General features: G+C 39.8%; 1 protein-coding gene across 3 annotated transcripts; it reads right to left on the minus strand.

The window, feature by feature from the left end:
- Positions 1 to 331: 331 nt before the first annotated feature.
- On the minus strand, positions 332 to 21103 carry LOC128588027 (endogenous retroviral envelope protein HEMO-like). Of its 3 annotated transcripts, none has more exons than XM_053594619.1 (6): positions 20793 to 21103; positions 19178 to 19326; positions 16323 to 16454; positions 12444 to 12526; positions 2142 to 2357; positions 332 to 2015 (listed from the first exon to the last, which is right to left on the minus strand). In XM_053594619.1, the coding sequence occupies exons 3-6, from the start codon at positions 16449 to 16451 to the stop codon at positions 1925 to 1927; spliced, it is 519 nt and encodes a 172-aa protein (XP_053450594.1). In that variant the 5' UTR covers positions 16452 to 16454; positions 19178 to 19326; positions 20793 to 21103; the 3' UTR covers positions 332 to 1924. The 3 variants fall into 3 exon arrangements, 2 of the variants coding, with proteins under 2 accessions (XP_053450594.1, XP_053450588.1); XM_053594613.1 differs by having other exon boundaries at positions 19178 to 19499; XR_008380673.1 differs by lacking the exons at positions 332 to 2015; positions 2142 to 2357; positions 12444 to 12526 and adding an exon at positions 15401 to 15583 and having other exon boundaries at positions 19178 to 19499; positions 20793 to 21082.
- Positions 21104 to 22746: the final 1643 nt, after the last annotated feature.

Below are 22746 nucleotides of genomic sequence, written 5' to 3' on the forward strand. Positions count from 1 at the left end.
TGTGTATCAGTGCTGGGCTTGGCTTTGTGTAGTTTCACTAACTCATGTCTAGCTCTTCTCGCTAGATCAAAAAATTTAGACAATTTAAATTAATATTTGTCCTTGTTGGACAGTAATCAGTCATCTGATTTATGGGGAGAAATAAGAAAAGGGGTCCAAACTAATGCTTTTGAGTAAAACAGAGGACACCCAATTACATTTGAATTTCATATACACAATAAAAAATTAAGTATAAATATTTTCCAAACATTGCACAGGGCATACTCATATTTAAAAATTTATTTGTTGTTCACCTGAAATTCAAATTTAACTAGACATTCTATGTTTTTGTTTGTTATATCAGGTAACTCTAGTTTAAGAGCTAAAAGAAATGTGGAGTTTTTGGAATATGAGAAGTATTTTTTGCAAAGAATCTCAGACAACACAATATAAGGTCTGGCAGTGTCTCCTTTCATGATAACATTAATTCCTTGAATTTGAGGTTTGAGCAAAGAATTTGAGCCTTGGAGGCAAACAGTTCTAAAGACCCAGTACAGTAACAATGTTTCTATCTTGTGCATATGTGATGTTTTGGCTTCTGCCTGAAGGGCACTGGTCCAAATGTACTTTGCTTTGAATATCCTTGCTAATACACCTGAGCCACCTCACCTTGACTCAAGCAGAGTCCCCACCTCCTAAGGAAGAGTCCTCCACTTGGTGATAGGCTTTTCAAACGTGAACCAGCCAATCCTAGCCTTCTTATCTGACTCTTGTTCTTAAGCTCCAGGTTCATTACATACCTGCTCTAATCACCCTAAGGCTAGATGCCAGGCAACCAGAGATAGCTCCTGTACTCCAGAGCCCACTGAAATTATTCATTATATTCACAAAGGTCTGCTTTCACTGCTTCACCTATTTTTCCTGGGAAAGTGACAGTAAAGACCCTTTTCCTCCATTACCCCTCCTCCTTTATCTTCTGATGGACCCAAATAATTCTTTGCATGGTACCCTCTGCTATGGTGTACCTCAGAAGATGGGATGTAAATCATGTCCTTTTCCACAAAAGTTGGTTGAAAGATCAATTCTCAATTAAGGCAGATTATCAAAAGAACTGTTTATTTGCCAATACCATGCACATGGGGAGAATCACGGAGTGATTATTGCATGTCACTGGAGTTCAGACAGTTTATATACACCTTTCAGAAGGGAGGAGAAAAGGCAGAGGTGATTCTCTTTAGGGGCCATAGAGGGTTGCTAGGGAGGATGAATGAATGGGGAGAACAGATCAACCTGTAAATTAACCAGAGATATATGTTATGTTTCAAATAGACTGGGCCAGGTGTGCTTGCATCCTTAATCTTCTTTCCTGCAATATATTGAGAAAACAGGAAGGGGAAAGAAAGAAAGTGGAAATACAACTGTTCCTTTTTATGGGTCCATCTAGTTTTATGCAGATAGAGGGAGAGCCCCTCCAATGTTCCTTGATTGGAATGGCCAAACATTCCAATCAATGTAATTCCAAACATTCTTTCTACCAGGGAGTTATATTTTGGGGTAAAGTTTCCTGACCTCCTTCATTCCCCATTCTGAAACTTCCCAGAAGTTTCACACAGGAAAATTTGAGCTGGTAGCTGTGGAGAGAGATCAGGTTAGTAGTCAAGTAACAAGAGATATAAAGAGAGAGACAAAAATACAGATAAGAATGAACATAAATAAGTAGAAAAGAACAGAGCTAGGCATATTTCCCTATACTCCATTAAACCAGTTTCCTATTCTTGGGAGTAGGTCTTTCTTAAACTCATGGAGAATGTTTACTTTGTCTTTTAAGAAATGTAGATCACAGTTACTCACCCTGAGTGGCATTTTCATCAATCACACAAGCTCCTCCTTAATGGGCTGTCAGGGCATCAGGGGGCAGCAGTTTTCAAATACAACAGAGGCTGGGCTAGTGTTCCCAACAGTTCATGGTGATACAAATCTTGCAAATCTCATGAGTTCCAAATGCCAGGCAAAAAGTGGTGACCACCCAAAAGAACCTAGAATTGTGATATACAAGTGCATTTTTATAATATCATATCATAACAATAACAGTATATTGTTTGGTATGACTTCATGAAGGAAAGAGCCAAAGTTTGTAATTTGGCTAGCATTAAGTAGAGTACCTGGTAACAAAGGGTGTCAGATAACCAAGTCCACAGCATTCTGACCATCTAGGTGGAAAACACTTGTATACTTGATTGCCACACATAAGAAAAAGACCAGCATAATTTATAGATGGGGTCAAGTTGGAAGTTGTGACCTCCCAGTCTGGAGTTTCCTGCGCCTCTTCTTCCTCCTTAGCAAGTCCACATCCCCAGTGTCCATGTGTCCTTGTCAGTCTACAGGAACAGAACAGGGTACAAAATGCCTTTAGTTCAGTTATAAGCTTGGTTTTGTCACTTGACCAAGTCAGTCCAGACCTTTGCTCGGGCCTTTGAACTGACCCTGGAAATCCTTACTTTCAGATTCCCTGTCAGGGTCATCCTGCGATTGTCTTGGTGTCATCTGGTGTGGCTCACATGAATTGAGGAGGATTTTTCTTTTATTTTTATGGCAGCACTGGTAGTTGATAGGCCTTTATAAGGGCCTTCCCAGTGAGTGATAGTACATGTCTCTAAAACTTTGACGTACACACAGTTCCTTGGTCAAACACGGCAAGGCCTGTCAGTTGGCAGAGGCTAGGCCCCTTTTACTGCTGATGGCATGCGCCAAGCACAGTCAGCTTCTGTGTGTAGTTAGTCATGGCATCAAATTGTTCACATAAATCCTTACAGAATTCAGTCAGTCCAAGGATAGAAGGTTGATAGGGCCAGTAGGCATGTGGTGACTACACTATTGCAAAAAGGGTTGAACCATGGCTCCTAATTGAAGGAGTCTGAATTTTTACGGAGGCCAAAGGTAATACTTCTGGCCATTTAAGTCTAGTGTCTTGACAGTCTTTTCCTTATCTCCTTTCTATTTCTAGAGTTTTACATTCAACTTGCACTGAGGATTGAGGATGACATGAGGTATAAAATTTAAATAAGTATCCTAGAATCTTTGCAAGCAAGTGGCTTAAAATGAGTGCATTTATTTGACTCAATCTATAAAGGAATACCAAAGTGAGGAGTAATCTCAGTTACTCATTTCTTTACCACTGTTGTGGCATCTGCATGCTTAGCTGGATATCATTCAGTCTATTCACTAATTATGTGAATAATAACCAAACAGTGAGAAGAGACTATGGCTGGAGGTAAATTAAGAAAAGCAAATATGGAGTGTCAAAAAGGGAAAGTCTGGGCCTTTGGGGATCAGTTTTCTCCAGAGATTTGTTGACATTTACAAACAGTACACTGGAAAACAATTTGGTCAGAGATACTGTACAGCTGGGGCAGAACCAACTATATCTATTTTTCTTAATTAGCCTCCATTTGCCCACATGTCCCATATGATGGGAGATAAGTGCAAGACAAAAAGTGAAAAGGGGCCACAGGGAATCAACATACAGCACAATGATATTATAGCTCTATTGGCAATAAAAGTGTCAACAAAAATTTAAAATTGAGATTTTTTTAATTGTGCCAACTGTGTGGCAGACTCCAAAGGCCTATTTGAAGTCTGCATAAATAGTGGCAGTTTTTCCTTTTGCCAATGTATGGGTTCTACTGAGAGCTGTAACAAGTTTGATTCAAAGTATTTGGGAGTAAGCCTTAGCATACTTCTAGATATTTTGTCTTAACCAACATTTGCCTATACTCACTGGAGTTCAGACCTAGAAGCTTCATGGCCTCATTTGGCCAAAGACGTCAAAAGAATGAGTGAGTCTAAGAGAGCACTCTGTTTATACAGTGAAAGATCATCTACACGCTGAGCAAGAGTGGACCCCTGGGTAAAGGGTATGAAGTCCAAAACAGCTTCAAGAATTTAAGAGAAGTTTTAAGGGGACTGATCGTTATCTCTATGGTATTCAGATCCATGTTAACTATCTCCTCTGAAGGTAAACAAAAACAAAATGTGAATCAGAGTGTAACAGAATTGAAAAGAAAGTGGAGATCAATTACTCTGTTCTTAAAGTCACAGGAAGTAGACATCATTTAAGTTAGTTTCCGTCTTCTTGATAAAATATTTGATTTCAGTGCTTATTATTTTAAACTAAATAATTAGAGCTAATTTATATAAATAGGTTATAAAATATCATATACCAATCACGTAGAGACACAGAGCTTTTAATAGCTCTTATGGAAAGAATTTTTATTTGCAGGATCTTAAATATCACTATTCTTTTATTCAGACTATCAATCCTTTAATTTCTGATTTTATTGTTCTAAGTAATTACTAGCTAGGCAACAATTTGCCATTAGTAAGATTTTGTCATTTCTGGAAGTGTTCAGGGGCCAATATTTACAAACATACAGGTGCGCAGAGCTGGAAAGTAGAGTGCTCAGTTTTTCAGAAATTAGGGATCCAGCTTTTACCTTAAATGTTGGCTTTGTTTCTCAGATCTCCATGATTAGCTCAGGCAGTATTTGTTCTTATCTCAGAACACAAGAAGGAACAAATGGCTAGAACACAGAAATTTCTGCAAATTTCCAAAAGCTGGAGTCCGCACCTCCTCCAGTGCTTCCGTTTACTGTAAAGTTTCTGCCTCATCCAATCAGTCATTTGATCAGGTTCAATCTGATCTCAAACTTGGTTCAGTTTCTGTAGGAACTTCTGAACGTGGTTAGGGTTAAAAATGAGCTCAAACAATCCCAAAGAGCTCAACACACAAATGTGAGGTACTTTGGAATCTGAGCGAGAACTTAACCACAAGCCTCAGCGGCTGTGAGAGAGCAGAGGGCAGCTGGCCCAGCGAGACCGTCCACTTGGACCTCAGGACTCTATCTTGGAACTCACTTTTGATACAAATCAAATGTAGCAGAGTTTAATTGAGCAATTCACAAATTGGGCAGTTGAACTGGAAAAGATTCAGAGACTCTAGTGCTGAGAAGATTCAGGGACAGAAATGAGAAAGTGACATACAGAGAAAGGAAGTGAGGCAAGAAACAGCTGGTCAGCTCCTGGAGACCCCTTGAACTTAATACAGTGTTTATCTTACTTAAATACAGTTTGAACAGTTGATTCCCTCTGATTGGCAAAAACTCTATGATTAGTGAAAATAACAGGGTAGCAGGAGAGAAGATGACGGAGCAGACTGTAGAAAGGACAGCCAGCCAGCATTTTGCTTTTGAACTTTAAACCCAAAGATATCCCTTTAAGTGAAACCAATAAGCCTTAACCATGGCTATAACTTAATTGAGGAAGCAAGAGGTGTTTTTAAAGAAGTGTAGAACAGTTTTTATAAGCTCTACAAACGTCACAAAAGCAACTCAGAGAAAGAAAAGTTTTTACTAGTTATAAAAAAGATTTAACCTATAATCTTATCCAGCCGTATTTCCTAGAGTCCCAGCTTTTCAGCGAACTATTCATACATGAATATCTAAAAGCCTCTCATGTCTCAACAGAAGACAGGAAAGTAACAGCTGAGCCAGAAGGGAAAAGAATCAGCGAATGGCAAAATATACACATATCAAACCAGAACAGGTTCATCCCTGCTCAGGAACCAAACTTAGTCTACTGAGTGAAAGCACAGAACTTTAGCCAGTAGGACACATTAGGTTGGGACAAGGAGGAAAGGGAACAAATGTTTCGTGTAGGGGGTGTCCCCTGAGAAACAGATGGTGCCAGAAGATGCTTTGTCTACTAGCAGGAACAAGACAGGGCTCCCAAGAAAAAACAGACGACACGTGAAGGGGGTCCCCAAAGGCAGAGCAGGTATTTAGTCCAAGATGGCGGTCTCCAGGGGTTGACCAATCAGAAAGAGGTAGAGATATGAAGAAGGACTGGAGGTGAGTATTTGAAGCACAGCTGAACACCCCTTAATAGCATAGTAAAAATCATACCCACTGGCACCTTGACAGTTTATAAATACCAAGGCAACCCGCAGAAATTGACTTACAAGGATAGAAAGGGGGAGGGTTTGTCATTCCAAGAATTCTCCTTTTCCCAAGAGAAACCATGACTATTTTGCCCCCCCCCAACTTCACACATAATTAGGGAAACAGCATCAAGGATAGAAATCTTATCAAAGGCAGAGACTCCTCCACTCATGGGGTGGACCAGTCCTACCTTCAGGACATTCTACACCGTGACAAACTTTGGCACTTTACCTGTTTGCACCTACTTGCTTTGATTACCCACTCCATCATCTTGGTACCGGGAACCATTCTTTGGCATTGGGAACCAAGAATCAGAAAACATGGCGACCTGATATCTGGACCTCAAGCATGACAAGATACGAGAGAGATTGGCCTCGCCATTATTTCCACAGGGCCAATGTTCAGATATTTTAGATTAGATATTTGTTCTTCAAATACGTAGACTAGATATTTGTTTTAGATAAGATATTTGTTCTTGAATTTTGTCATGGTAATTTTTAAGGCTAGCCACAATGCTATGTATCTTCCTTCTAATCTAATTTCTTCAAATTAGGCAAGCTGTTTTGAATAAGAGAACTCTAAATTTTTTTGTCTGTTTAAGAAAATTTAGAAGTATTTTAATTTAAAGGACCCATCTTTTGACCATTAATCTCAATGCAGTATGCATTTCAAAAGTGACTCAATCCAGTGCCTCTTTATAGAAAGCCCAAGTGGAAATTTTCCAGGGTTATCCTAGAGAGGGCACAGGGAAGACAGTTCCAAGATTCCCCAAAATTCACTTTGAGAAATAAACAAGATGTAGGACAAAGACTCCCCAAAATCTGGTCATGTTCAGTACAAACTGCACTGCTCAGAACTTACATGTGTCAGACCTGCAGTCTTTTCCTGAAAAAACACACCCTGAATGGCAGAGACTAAGGAGCATTCCCACTCAGTCACAGGATGAGAGGGACACTGTAGACGGGTTTTGTTTTGGGGACCTACAGTAACTTTTACCTTCATAGATGCCAGTCAGGCCAGAATGTGTCACTGGCTGATCTGCAGGGCCACCTGGGGTGCAGGCTCATGGGGTGCTAGGTTTGAGTTCTACTCTGTGGTCAAAAACCACCCAGAAAGACAACTGGCAAAAGAGCAACAACAAACAATAACAACAATAAAGGCTGAGAAGGGATGTAAAGAAAGGGGCTTGAGGTGAGGGGTGGAAGCAAGCCTGGGCTGCAGGACAGGGAAGTGTGCAGGGCCCATGGGACATCCCCACTCGACGATACTCACCAAAAAAGGGAGAAGAACGTGGGTGTGAGGTAACCTGGGTAACCAATCACCAAGAGAAAGAGCCAATAATCAATGACCAATAGAAAAAGGCAATAATGCCAGGAGGCACAGGCCAGTGAAAGAGTTGCAGCCAATTTCAAACAGAGGGAAAGAGGGTGTTTGTTTCTCTGCACCACCCTTGTGTCTCCATCTCTCTCACCAATTCTTCATGAGAGGGACCTCTTCCAACTTTGGGAGTACTCTAAGCTTTCTATTTGTTCTTAAATTTCTCTTTGTTACATTGAAACTTGTGCAGTTTACTTTTGCTTTCTATTCAACCACTCCAGTTTTATTTGCTTTTGAGTACTGCTGTGCCTCAGTTGAACTTTCTTGTTCAGAAAAGTAATCAAACCAGGTCAACTGGGTTTGGGGAACGAGGATCCTCAAACCCCAATAAAGGCTAAATCCGAGGACATGGAATCAATCTTGGAACTGTCATACTTTGGAGGCTGAGGCAGGAGGGTCACTTGAGCCCCAGAGTTTGAGGTTGCTGAGAACCAGGATGACACCAGGGCACTCTAGCCTAGATAACAGAGTGAAAGTCTGTCTCAACAACAACAACAACAACAACAAAATTAGGAATATTCCTACCACAAAGTATCAAAAAGAAAGAAAAAGCAATACAAGAGTCATTCACAAGACTAATCACCCACAAAAATTTTTCTCTCATTAATCTTAAATTTGGAAAGGACAATGGTCTTTTACCATCTGCTCAACTGGACCCCACAGAGAGGAGGAAAACCAAGAGTCAGACTGGCAAGAAAGTTATCATAAATTATCACACCACATCAGAAGTTATCATAAATTATCATACCACATGGCTGACTAGTCAGAGTTCAGATGATCCTCACCATGGCTTTGAGACCACACTGATGCCCCAAACTGTAGGAGGGAGGGAAATTGTGCCCTTTCCCCCAAAAGTTGGCTGAAAGATCAACTCATAGTTAAAGCAGATTGGTAAGAGAACTGTTCACTGGCCAATACCATGCACATGATAGAATCAGTGGTCAGCTCCTCTCTCTGGAGTTCAGACACTTTCCACACCTTGGGGAGGCACAGGCGATTATGTTTGGGGGCCAGAGAGGGTTTCCAGGGAGGGGGAACAGATCGACTTGTAAAGTAACCCGAGAGACAGGTATTGTGTTTCACATAGTTGGGCCAGAGCTTCTTGCATTCTGGATCCTCTTTCCTGCAATATATTGAGAAAACAGGAAGGGGAAGCGAGACAGAAATTGTTCATCTTGATGGTCCAGTGTGTTTTGATCAGAAGAACCTCTAATTCAAAACATTCTTTACACCGGGGAGTGGTATTTTAGGGTTTAGTTTCCTGAGTTCTTTCACTTCCTGCTCTTGGGAATTGTGAGCAATAGAATTATCTCTTCAATGGCGGTCATGTTTAGATCTATTGGCCTGTCTATACCTCTAATTTTCTGATAATACACTATTTTATTTTATGTTTTTTTTTTTAATTTCAGGGTACAAAAAGTAGAGTCCCTGTGCAGTTGTGTCCCCCCAGGAGGTGTGCCGTGCGTCTTCTCATTGTGCCCATTGGGTGGCAGCACTCCAGTGTCTCTCCCTCCCCCTCCTCCACCTCCCCCCAACTGAAATTGAATTGAGTTTTTCTCTTGAGTGGGTGTGTATCAGATGGTGTACTGACTTTGTATTAGTATTGAGTACTTTGGAGACTTGCTTTTCCATTCTTGTGGTAATAAACTACTAAAACAAGCAAATGTTAAAGTCAGTCTGACTCCACATTTTACATCCTCTCCTTTCTTTTCCAGCACATTTGTAGAAAGCTGATAAGGGAGGAGACAACTCTCTAGGACCTGCAAGTAGATGATTCAAGTGATGATAATTCAAGCAATTACCTCCCCCCCACTTTTTTTGAGACAGAGTCTCACTTTTGTCACCTGGGTTGAGTGCTATGGTGTCACAGCTCACAGCAACCTCAAACTCTTGGGCTCAAGCGATCCTCTTGCCTCCACCTCCCAAGTAGCTGGGATTATAGGTGCCCACCACAATGCCCGACTATTTTTAGAGACAAGGTCTTTCTCTGTCTCAAGCTGATATCCAACTCGTGAGCTCAGGTGATCTGCCTGCCTCAGCCTCCCAAGTGTTGGGATTATAGGCATGAGCCAGTGGGTCCATGGAGTGTTAAAAATGACACTCCTTTTTAACACCAGACGCAAAGAAGCAAATAATCAAACCAATGTTACTGAGTCACCCAACAGAGAGCAAGTTTAGTTCTCATGTCACAATAGCATCTGACATCAGAGCTCCCCAGAGAAGCAGAGGGACCTCCAGGGCCTGCTGCAGCAGCAGGGGTGACCCCAGAGCAACTGGCTATAACAGGCCTCGGCCCAGAGACCCCACCAAGGATCCTCTTGTGTCTTCTTTTTCTGGGCTCGGGAAACACTGGTTAGTGTATACTTCCTTTTGTAAGAAAATTGCCAGCTACTCACAATGAAGTTTACTGCTTTATTACGGCATAAAATCTTCTTGTCAGAAGGAGGGAAAAAGTAACTTTTCCTTTCACTGTAGATAAAGAGGCTGAGCCTTTGTTTTGAGCTTTGTGGACTTTATTGCTTTACAGGCTGCTCCTTTGCTTTTTTATTTCAAAACTCAAGACAGACTTCCCAGAACCAGGGAGCTCTTTCACCCAGCCAGGTTTTTTGAGTGTTTAAGCCACACAGGGGCAGAAGCAGTAGCTAGAAGGCAGTCAGAGAGGTGGGACCTTTTGTTATGAAAGCATTTTATGAACAGACTAGAAATGGTCATCAACATGAGCATAGGCTGGGGCCTGCTGCCTCACTGGCTGTGACCTTTCCTTCCTTTCTGGCTCACAGTCTACAGTGGACAGAATTTCTGGCTCACAGTCCACAGTGGACAAAAAGAGTAATTATAGCAGGTTCCACCAGTGAAAAAATATGGTAACCTTTTCTAACAATTTCTACAAGTGGAAGCAAGGGGAAAATCTATACCCACATTCTAATGAGATGTTCAAGTTCCCTAATTTTAATGAACTATTTCTTTTTAATTGAGATGAGGGTCTCACTATGTTGTCTATGCTGGTCTGAAACTCTCAGACTCAAGGGATCCTCCCTCCACAGCCTCCTGAGCTGCTGGAACTATAGGCAATGCCAGCTTATCTGGCTTAAGGTCACTATTTCTAATCAAGCATAACTGCTATTCAAGGTCTAATCAAGGTCGCTATTTCAACAAGCATCCTGCATGTTTAATCATTGAAAAGTTTTATCAAAGTAACTTTTGGCCTGAACTCCAATTCGTTTTGTCTGTGTTAACATCACAGCTCACTCTCTTCTTCTGCTCCACCAAGTCTCTATAATAACCTCTAAACTACACTCAGAGCACACATCTCTGTCACTCACTCCCTAGCTCCCGCTTTCCTACAGAACGTTGTTAATTCACTTCACTTCCCAAACACTCCAAGCATTTTTTTTAAGTCTTCAAATTACATTCAAGCTGCTTACATAAGCTTTCAAGTCTCTTTAAAATCTTGCTCTATAACACAATTACCAATTTGTCTTCTATTATTCTAATACATGTATCTCACACTTTTGCAAAAAAATGGCTTTTCTAAACCATTTCTTATCTCCACTTTTCTACTGTTCTTTCCATCTGTAATATCAAATCCTGTATTTCCAAATCCTATCTGTCATTCAAGGTCATCTTCTAGGTACATTCTACTCCAAACTTTGTTAGGAAATAATTTCTTCCTTTTAAAGCTCACAGACATGGGATGGCACCTGTGGCTCAAAGGAGTAAGGCACCAGCCCCATATGCCGGAGATGGCGGGTTCAAACCCAGCCCCGGCCAAAAACTGCAAAAAACCCCCAAAACAAACAAAAAAACCCCTCACATACATTGTACAGTTATCGCATGGAATGTATCTACATTGCATAGTATTACTTGTATATAGTCACTTAGAAAGTGGAATAAACACTTATTCAGTATCGACCCCGATAAATGTGTTCCAAGTTGCCGGCCTATCAACAGCAAATAAGATACACAGAGGTGGGCCTTAGAGAGTCTCTGAACTGTGGTGCAGAGTGGCGTTAAATAAATCATGGTCCCAGTGACTTGTGCTTTTGGGGAAGGAATTCTCACCACCTGATAAGATTCCAGCCATCTCCAGAAGACAGTTAGTGAAAGAAACCAGATCAGAAAGCAAAAGGGCAACCCCCCCTCCCCAGACTGCTGGAGTCTTCTAGGCCAGCGTTCCTGGGAAACTTCCTACCCCTGTCCCTGCCAGTATTGGAGATAACCCCTGGTGGGAAGATCAGCAAACTTTCTGCAGAAGAGACTGACCCCCTACCCCCACCCCACATTCCAGCTACACTGATGGGGTCAGGGGTTGATAAAAGCTTCCTCAGACTGTGGGAGCCCAGCTGCTCCTGGCAGATTTCACTCTGCTCTTTTCTCAGTAAAAGCCTCCCCACATTGCTGGGCTGGCCTCCTCATCTTCCTACAGATCCTCAGTTCACTCTGTCCCTGAGCCCCTCAGTGTTATGATATATGTCATATGGATTCTTGTTAAAGGAAAGAACGCTGCACTTTAAAGGCATATTACATGGAACACTAAAGTAATTTAGGAGGGCTGTGCTTTTGAACATATTTAAGAAAGACAAATGGTTCTATATGACAACAAAAATTCCTTTGCTTGTCTAGGACATAAGCTATCCATAATTATATGTGAAAAACAAGTCTGGAAAGGTTTAGGGCTGGTCTCATGAGTCGGAACTGACCAAGCCAATTACTTCCATACTTAGAGCTTATAACATGGACATAATTCAGATTAGTTTTTCAAAAGGGCACTTTACTCCAGCACTGATATGGAGGATATCCTTTCTAGATTGTGGTATTATAATATCAAATATAAAACAAATCTGGATTTAAGAAGGACTTCTTTGAAAGGATTATCTCAAGGGGCTGAGGCTGGGGTGGACATGCACCACTGTAATAGCAGAAGGTGGGCTACCGCAGGGGAAGGTTCTGACCAAGAGATCAGCACGTGCGTTCAGAGTCAGGCACAAAGGGCTTTTCTTCCACCCATAAGTGCCACCTAAACTAGAAAGAAGCAGGATGAAGTGGGGGAGGGGGGGCTCTGACAGAAGAGTAGATCAGAGGACATTTTACCTGAGGCTGACTGTCCGCAGGAGGCAAACACATAGGAAGAGTGATTGCAGGTTCAAGCTGAAGGTGAATCCAAGGTCATGATCCTGCAGAAAGAGAGAATTTTAACCAAAGTATAGATAACAAACATTTCTTTCCTATTGTTCCCTGGGGATAAACAGTTCAGCTAATCATTTATGGGGCAAAGGACAGGCCTCGCAGGGTCTGTGACTGCTCCTGTAGGTGAGGAAGCCTTGTCTCAGTCACATGGGAAGGGCATATCTGCACTGAGTCATCTTCTGCAACAGGAAAGCATAAAGAGGTTTCTTCAACCTTTCCAGAGCACAAGGTTCAAGTGAAACTCGTATTATCAGTAACGATGAAAAGTCAGATGTCAATCATCTGTCCTCCTTAAAGTTCAAGGTGACCTCCACAGCATGCTGAGCCACACAGCATGAGTGCAGACCAGGCAGTGGGCCTGTCTTGTCTGCTAATCACAAATTGAGCAATACAGGGCAATTATTTTATGCTAACATTTTTATTTATTTATTTTTTATTAAACCATAGCTGTGTACATTAGTATGATCGTGGAGTACCATACACTTGGTTCATAGATCGTTTGACACATTTTCATCACATTAGTTAACATAGCTTTTGTAGTATTTTCTTAGTTATTTTGCTAAGCCCTTTACATTCCATGTGAATCCTAGTAAAGGGCAATTATTTTAAATATCATTTTTACTATAAAAGATAACAACGCTTCTCTCTCTCACTGAGTGGCACAGGCCAAGCATTAAAATGCCTGTAAGCACACTTTGTGTATTGCAAAACAGCACACAGGATTGCTGTTATTTGTGTGAAATAAATGTTGGCTGAACAGTGAGTGAGGCAGACAAGGAGGGGACAGGGCGCTCCCTGCTCTCTCCTTGCTCCTGGTCAGAGCGCACAGCTGTCCTCTGGCCCACCCTGACCTACGCATCTTGCCCAAGTAGGAAAGAACAAGGCAGGCTTAACTTGCCAGAGACAGAAAGTTACCACCCCTCGTCTAATTACTTACCAAAAGCCTGATTGTGGTAAGCAATATTTATGGAGAAGTGTTCGAAAGGAGTAAATTCAATCTGTCCCTCTGGATATTTAAGTTGCTGCCTTTGGATCAGCCAGTCTGTCAAAGAGCTGTGAACCACTTGTCTCTCATGAAGTGACTAACCTCCAGCAAGATGAGCCTCATGCCGGAGGAAAATGGAGTGAGTCAGAGCTCTGGCCCAAGACCTAGGGCAAACCTGCCTTTGAACCCTGTGCTAGCTCTTAATCCCTGTGACCTTGAACAATTTATTTCACCTCCTTAGGCACTATCTATAAAAGGGTTTCACTTGGGCACTTTCTCATAGAGTTCCTGGAAGATTATATAAAATTATAAATTGAAATGTTTATCACAACTTCTGGAGGCAATAAACCTCTTTTAGGGTTTGTTTCCAGCTAAAAAATACGTTCTGAACTCTATAGCCTTAGAACCTCCACAGCCAAGTCTGTAAAAGTAATCTTTTCCTTTGGCCATGGAGGATCAAAAAGCAAGTTGACATTGCCCCAATGAGGGCTCTCAGAAATGGACAGGAATCTGTACCCAGAGGTGTGAGACTATTGGGGTTGGTCTATTGGACATGCAAGTCAATGGAGGTAGAGTCACCCAACTCCACTGGCCCTGTGAACTAGGGACTGGAGGGAGGCAGACAGGGAGAGAGGGAAAGAGCAGTGTGGGGAGAACACAAGTTCCTCACAGCTTTTTACTTGGGACTTTAGTTCTTTTCTGCTGCACACTTAGATTCCTGACTGCCCTCATTGGACAACCGTATGTCTCGTTTTAGAGATGTATGTTTTGATGACATAAACATCATTTATTATTTTTAAATTTTTATGGAACAGTGGCTAGTTGCATCAGAATAAGATTAAACATAGAAGGGAAGCAAGCAAGGTTGCAGGTGCCCACAGCCCCCACTTGGGAGCTCCAGGCTGTAGTGATCACTGTCACTCCTGGGGACAGACACTGCCCTGCAGCTGGGCAACGGAAGGATCTGCCTCCTAAAACAGGAAAACAAAACAAAAAACACATAGAAGTAGGTACTGAAATGTCTCTCTCCCATTTCTACCCTCCATCTATCCAAGTAATTCCCATTTTTCATCCCTGTTAAATAACTGCTCTTGTTAGTGCGTTTTATACAAATAATACAATAATGCCTTTTTTGTACATTACTCTTTATGTCTGACAGTGTTTCAGGGTTTCTATGGCTATACATTTAAGCTTCTTCATTTTTAAAAATATTTGTACTATGAAGCATTTATTGGACTTTACTAACTGATTTTAGATTATTTTCTATCTTTTATTAACAAACACTGCTGATATGAATAATCTTGTAAATGTATTGTTTTACATGATTCGAGGAATATCCATAAGATAATTCCCATGAATATAATTGCTGGATTACGAAGGGTCATTAATGACTGTTCGCAAAGCCCTGAGCAAATCGGTACTTGTCAGTGTGTTCAAGTTCACCTCCACGGCTATGCCTTTGGCCTTCATGTGAGCAATGTTATCAGGCTCATCAGCACATAGTGGAATTCTGACCATGGGAACTCTGTGATAAATAGCTTCATAGACCCCGTTCATTCCACCATGGTGATAAAAGCTTTGGTTTTTGGATGACCTAGTTGAGAATTGGATGAGAAATTGGAGATTCTTATTATAAAGTGTTAAAAGAAATTCAAGACCTAAGGGGAAGACACTGAGATGAGTCAGGCAAGGTGGCAGCATTCAGCATTCTCTGTAAAGATGAGCACATAGGTCACTGCTACCAAAGACTCAGTCCTCACTGAATTGTCTGAAAATTTTGCCTTAACAATAGAAAATGTGAAATCTATAAAATAAGTGACCAGTTCTTTAATTGTATCTAGTATGAAATTGGAAGTAAAAGGAAATATGTCTATAATATTTAAATGTTTATTGAATACACTACATGTCAGACAGTGATTCGGTTTGTCCCTCTTCCAAATAATTGTTGTCACTTTCTTATAGTGTTATCAAGAAGGTCATTTTCTGGGGATACCCAATCATAGAGCTGAGTATTGGCTCCCACTGTGGCTGGCTTCTTCCCTTTGTGTCACCACAAAACCTGTGGAAGAAAATTATGTATTTCACAACTTAAACAACAGAATAATAGCATTAGTAAATTTTGAGTAATGTAATCAAATAAAAATTAGAAATATCCTTTAGATATTTCATAATACAACTATCTGAGGAGTGGAAACATATAGTTGTAGTAAAAACAAAGTTGAAATTAATTGAGTATTATAAATTATAACATGCAGATTGTTACATGAAAATATTAAAATTGTAATAGGCTTTTAACTCTGGAAAACTGTAATTGATTAGAAAGAGTACATCAATCTAAGCTTCTACTCCTATACCAAACCCTACTGGATAAATTTCTGATACAAATGAACATGTGGAGAATGTTCTTGAACACAATTCCTCTCTATTTTGCTGTATCAGTTTCCCCGTTTTAGGGGGATGGGGGGATCTTGGAGCTAAGACAGTTCAGGACTATTTCTGGAGTAGTCAGCACAGGCTATAAAATTTCAAATCCTAAAATATGAGGTAAAAATTCTGTGTTTCATTTCTATTACAGACAAAAGGGGAAAAGGTAAGTTTGTTTTCATAGCAACAGCAAGGCTCAGTAGGCTAATGATAAATTGCACCCAAATACCCTGTTATAATGTTTTGTAAAATTTTTACATAATACAAATTAATGCCTGTCATGCTAAGTGGAAAAGGAGATTCAAGTTCAGATAGAATTCACACTTCTTCCAGAGTTTGAATAGCCACCTGTCAGGAGTGGAGGTTATACTGACCTTCTGTGGAATCCTGGGCCAAGGCTGAAGCAATGAGATTACTTTTTCTTCTTTAAGATTTTGGACAATCGATCCCAGAGAAAACACCACAATGCCATCTTCACTTGAGCTCTGGACCAATTCTTCCATTTCCTGCAGAGAAAAAAAAAAAAATTGGTATTACAGAGGTACAATATCACGAAGAGTAAAAAAGAGTTTACTTACACTTGTAAAATAAAGTTCTGGGGAGTTACATTGTTCGTACATTCCGACATATATCACCACCTAGTCTCTTTAAGAAGAAGTCTGTGTGTGAAATGTAGGCTTACATACACATTAATTAATTACTCAGAAATGCACACAGTAGAGTCCTTGTACTAAACGTGATAAGAGTACAGTTATTCTCATGTTTGGTTGACATCAAATTCTGAAAACAGAATTTGCTAACTCAGACATTGGTCTGGACAAGGATTTTGTGAATAGGATGTCAAAAGCACAGCCAAGGAAAGAAAAATAGACACACGGAATTACATTAAAGTATTAACCATCTGCAGAGCAATAAAAAATCAACAAAGTGAAGGGGCAGCCTGCAAGATGGGACAAAATGTCACAGACTTATTATATATATTACATATATTATTATATGCCATTTATAAACAAAGTTAAAATAACTATTCCTTGAAAGGAAGCCACAAAATGTTATCTGGAATAGACCTCTGTAATTACTAGCACACAACTTCCTGTCTCATGAATTATCAATGTGTAGATCCACTGACCTTTTTGATATGGATTCTATAATAATTTTCTTTCATTTGTGTGTTTGTGTGTGTAACCATTGTTGTGTGAGGATATCTTTATATCTGTAATTTTACATAGATGATCACCTAGAGAGCCAGGGAAATTGCCCTGTCTCTTTCTGAACCCCTAATTAAATAGAATTTCATTATATCAGGGCTCAATAGAGCATGCTTTTCAGCTATAATTTGTCGTGTAATAAAATGATATTCACATTCAGAAATGAAATTTCGTTCTTCAGTATACATCGTATATAAAAAATAAATCAATACTTCTAGTACCATTGACCCTTCAAACTTTCTAAATGAATTTTACTCAATACAAGAGATTAGAGTGTTCTCTTCATTCCTTATGATAATTAAACAGTGTTCTTACTATTGCTATTTCTGTAAATGTACATAGTTTTATGATGTCTTGCTATCAGTTTTAAACATAAGATAGACTTTCTCACGCTGGAAGGAGGATCAGCACCAGTACACAGTTTAAAGTCCTCCACCTCATTCCTCTTAAGCAGGTGGTGCATGCGAGTCCCTGCTTTCCACACCACCTGGTGACCCTGCTCCTGTGGGACAAGTAGGTGTAACCTACAGGACTCCCACCACTGAGTCCCCGTGCCTCACCAGGGCTGTGCAGATACACACAGTGACCACCTCCTACCCACAGCGTGACCCCATGAACTTGGACCTGCTGGTTGTGATCCCACCAATTGTCAATCTCCAGGCCATGAATGCCCCCCTCAAGCCCAACAAGGTAACACCACGGACCCAGCAGAGACTTTGGTCCACAGGCTCCTCACTCTTCTCCTTGGTGCCTCTCAGTGGTTCATTGTGTATCCCCCAGAGAGCCTCCCCCTTCCCCTGATCCCTAGTGAGCGTGAAACACCCTTCTCTGGAGGCTGTGAGTAAAGCACCGCATCTGGTATTTCCTGTACTTCACATCGCATTTGACCAACACACAAACATAACATCTGTTCTTTTCAAGTTCTCACAGACACTTAATATCTTGGTAGGAGAAAAAAGAGACAGATCATACAAGAGCCACAGGGTGTCTGCCAGTACAGACAAGTGTCCTGTGAGAGGGACACCTGGTCACAGGTTGGACACTTAGCCTTCCAACAGCACAGAAAAGTATCCTCTGGAAGGCGTATTTTAAGAACTCAGAACCAGGCACCCAGGATTCCTGTCAGGGCAGGACTAGAGTTGGTCACTTTTAGGACAGAAAGCTGAACACTAAATCATTAAAAAAAATACAATAATTACCCATCACTCATCTTGCTCCTCACTATGGTTCCTCCAACATCGTTATAACCACACATTCTTTTTTCTCTGAAGACTCACACAATTTTCTTTTTTACTACAAAAGAACATGCCATCAGGATGGAGAAACACTAACGCAAACCTTGATTTCTCATTTCCATGAGCATTACTACTTCATGCTGATGGTTTGGCATTTCTGTAGCTGTCTGCAGAGGTTGAGATCTTGTTTTACTCAAGTGATTTCTATAAAATTTCAGCTAAAATTCCCACTGGCTCTTCTCAAGGGTTAGTCACAAATCACAACTCATTATATGATTACAGACACAGTTTAAGTGTGTCCCATCGCAGTAGAAGCCATAACTACTGTAAAATACTGAAAAGGAAAATCTAGGAGTTATCCTCAATGCCTTCTCTTCCCTCAGCACTGACTTCTTCTCATTCACTAAGTGCTGTGAAATACATTACAAAGGGTCTCATTAAAGTATGTTTGTTATGAATGAGGGCATTTATCATAAAATAATTGAAAGGAAGGCTAGTGTAGTAGCTTAACAACCTCTGTGGTGGTTCTAACTTCCTGTTAGAGTCAGTACCCACAGTATAGTAACACTGACGTTTTAGGACGAACTTGTTTTCTTGTCGTTCTTCTGCCTAATTCCTCAGGATAATGCTCAAAAGGCCTCCTTAGTACCAACAAGAAGCCCTGACATGGAAAGTGAGTATAGAGTAAAAAACAACATTCAGCTCATGCTTCAGAATTAAAGACCATAATCTTCAAAGGAAAAGCAGTTATTGTTATCATAAAATACAAAACACGTGTGTGCCCACCTTCGGGAGTGGTCTGATGGGTTTGCAGTGCAGTCCTCCAACAAACTCAAAATTAGGTAAGTACCGTTGAGAAAATTCAAAATCCTAGTATGTTCGTATTAGCCACATTTCAGCTTTTCCCAGGGTCTCAGAAAATGTAGTAGATCTTCCTAAAGGCGATAAATAACAGTTGGGTGGGAGGAATTAGCATATCTTTTTTCCCCTTTTGAGGAGGCAGAGTCTTGCTCTGATGCTGAGGCAAGTGTGCAGAGGTATCATCATGGTTCACTGCAACCTCAAACTCCTGTGTTCAAATGATCCCCCGCTGGAGTCTTCTGAGCATCTAGGATGATTGGCAAGGCCACCACACATTAGAGTTGGTAAGTAGAGTTAGCATGTAATTCAAATGAATAAAATTGCCCCACTAATTATCAAAAAACTATCAAGGGAAAAACAAGTTTATGTCTTATGGAACAATATGACTCTTAGATGACACATAGAAAGTAGAATTAATGCAACAAGAAGGGATAAAAGAATATAAGAATAAAGAGAAAAAAGAAGATAAGGATGAAAGGAAGAAGAAAGGAAGGTAAAGAAAGACAATTATAGGTAACTGTATTTTCACAAGGTAAAAAGCAAATTGACCACAACTCTAAACTACAAAGAAATTTATTACTCATATTTTTTCACATTAATTGCAGATGATAGATTAGCTCCATAGCATCTTCAGCACATCACAACTCTGTGGTCCCTAATTTCCAGTCAGGGGTCTTTGAAAGTTACCGCCAAGATCTGCCCTCTTCTGTAAATAAAGCCTCCTGTATTTTGTTTTGTCACTGAAACCAATGGGCCACATTTATTAGTAACAAAGTCATGACTAATTTTTACCCATAAAGAGCCCTGTTTAGGTTGTGGCTATCACATGAGCATATTAGGAATATTACACACATACATCAGTGTTTTCCTTCAAAACACATCCTAAGTATTGATCTTAGTTTTTTAATCTAAGAAGAACTAATTGCAAATACCAAGTCAATTATTTCTATTTACAAAAAACCCCAAAACTTACTAGGCGAACGATAGAAAAGGAAAGTATCAAATGAGAATTCTTTTCTCTTTAGATTTCTAGTAAAAGCTGGTGGTGCTATATACCCTGGGTGGAAAGCCTCCTTTCAGAGTTACTCTAGTGTTTGAAGTTATGTCAGGATTTCATAGTAATCCTGCAAAAAGACAAAACATCTCAGGAAATGTTTCGATGTCAGCAGCCATGCTGAGATGGTCTACAGAGGATTTCTGAAGATTCTCTAAAGTATCTGAGAGAGATAAAATAATTGATACCTTTTCCAATAGAAATTTTATAAAAATGAGACTAACAATCAGTGATTCCCTAAAATTTGTACTACAGATTTGAACTAATCTTTACTGGTGCTAATCATATTTCAGATATTACTGGCATTAGGAAAGTAGGTTGTATTATTCTTACAGCAAGTATTTTACTCTCTTAAGCAAGAGGAGCTACAACATTTTCTATCATGAGATCTGATTGTAGTGGACTCATATGCAATGTCCTATATGTTATGATTTTTTTCAATATTTCTTTTCAAACTTAGATTAAATGAAAGGAAGAGTCACTTACCTCATACCTCACTGTGAAACTGTTTCCAAACTGAAAATCATAATCCTGGATCCAGAAACTCTCCATCTGTTTATAACTGAATAGTATTCCATGGTATACATATATGCCACAGTTTATTAGCCCATTCCTGGATTAATTATCTAGGAGAGGGTAATTGGTGGGACCACACCTACTGTGCATCTTACAAGGGTGCATGTGAAACTTACTAAATGTAGAATATAATGTCTTAACACAATAACTAAGAAAAAGCCAGAAAGGCTATGTTAACCGGTGTGATGAAAATATTTCAAATTGTATATAAAACCAGTACATGGTACCCCATGATTGCATTAATGTACACAGCTATGATTTAATTAAAAAATAAAATTTAAAAAGAAAAAATTAATTTTTAAGATTAACATAGATTTTTCTCTAGTTAAATATTCATTGAATGGAATCAAACAAATATAATGTCTCAGTAAAGTGTTGCTTCAGCATTCTAGAACTTAGTAACAAAACACACAGAGTTGAGTCAAATTTATTATCTAGATAGGCAATGAAAGAATTTTAAAAATTATAGTTAATATTTCACACACAGAAACATATATCCAGTCTACACTAAGTGCAAAGTGCCATAAGGGTTAGGAGAATACTCATTCCCTACCCCACACCCACATGGACCACCTGCTGCCTTAATGATAACACACTGGACACCTTATGGGGAGGGGAAACTTGCCTTGTCCCACAAAAGTTAGTTGTGAGATCGAATCACAGTTAAGACAGATTAATAAAAGAAAGTGTTTATTTACCATGGAAATGAGAAGAGTCACAGAGTGATCACCTGATATTGGGCTACCTGGACTGGGGAAAACAAAGATTAATATTTAACTGCTGGCTGTCACAATGGTAAAAGTTACAGGGTTTCTTTTTTTATATTGTAAGCAATAGATTTAATCAATGCTTAGCCAAAATGTATTACATTTGTAAATATATCATACAGCATTTTCTTTTTCTGTTTTTTTAAATTTCAGATTAATATGCGGGTATAAACAATTAGGTTACAATTTTTGCATTTATTATATGGAGTCCTTTTTCTAATTGTGCTCCTCACCCAGAAGGTGTGTGCCATACACCCCCACATTGTGCCCATTAGCTGGGAGCACACCAGTTCCCTCCCTCCCCCTCCCTCCACCTTTCTTTCCCCCCAACTTCAATTGAATGGAATTTTTCTCTTATGAGGGTGTGACTAGATCGCCTACAGGTTTCATATTAGTATTGAGTACGTTGGATAGTTGCTTTTCCATTCTTGTGATATTTTACCAGAATGTATTTTAACACTATCGAGGATAATACAAAGGATGTAAACTCTCCATCTTTTTATAAGTGAATAGTATTCCATGGTATATATATGCCACAGTTTATTAGCCCATTCCTGGATTAATGGGCATTTGGTTGCTTCCACATCTTGGTGATTATAAATTAAGCTGCAATAAACAATTTACTATGAATATACTTAAGATAAAATAATTATTTTTTCTTCAGGGTAGATGCCTGGTAATGGGATTGTGGGATCAAAAGGAAGGTCTATTTTAAGTTATTTGAGGATTCTTCATACTTCTTTCCAAAGATGCTGAATTAGTTTGCAGTCTCATCAACAGGGTAAAAGTGTTCCCTTCTCTCCACATCCATGCCAGTATCTGCCACTTTGCAACTTAATTATGTGGGATATCCTCCCTGTGGTCAGGCGATTTCTCAGGGTGGTTTTGGTTTGAATTTCTCTTATGATTAAAAACAATGAGCATGTTTTCTTATATTTGTTTGCCATTCATCTGTCTTCCTCAGAGAAGGTTCTGTTCATGTCTCTTGCCCAGTGATAGATGGGATTATTTACTCTTTTTTCTTGATTACTTTGATATTTCTGTAGATTCTAGTTATCAACCCTTTGTCAGATTCATAACATCCAAATATCTGTTCC

The sequence above is a fragment of the Nycticebus coucang genome, chromosome 1, assembly GCF_027406575.1.
Source record: "Nycticebus coucang isolate mNycCou1 chromosome 1, mNycCou1.pri, whole genome shotgun sequence".
NCBI classification, from domain to species: domain Eukaryota; kingdom Metazoa; phylum Chordata; class Mammalia; order Primates; family Lorisidae; genus Nycticebus; species Nycticebus coucang.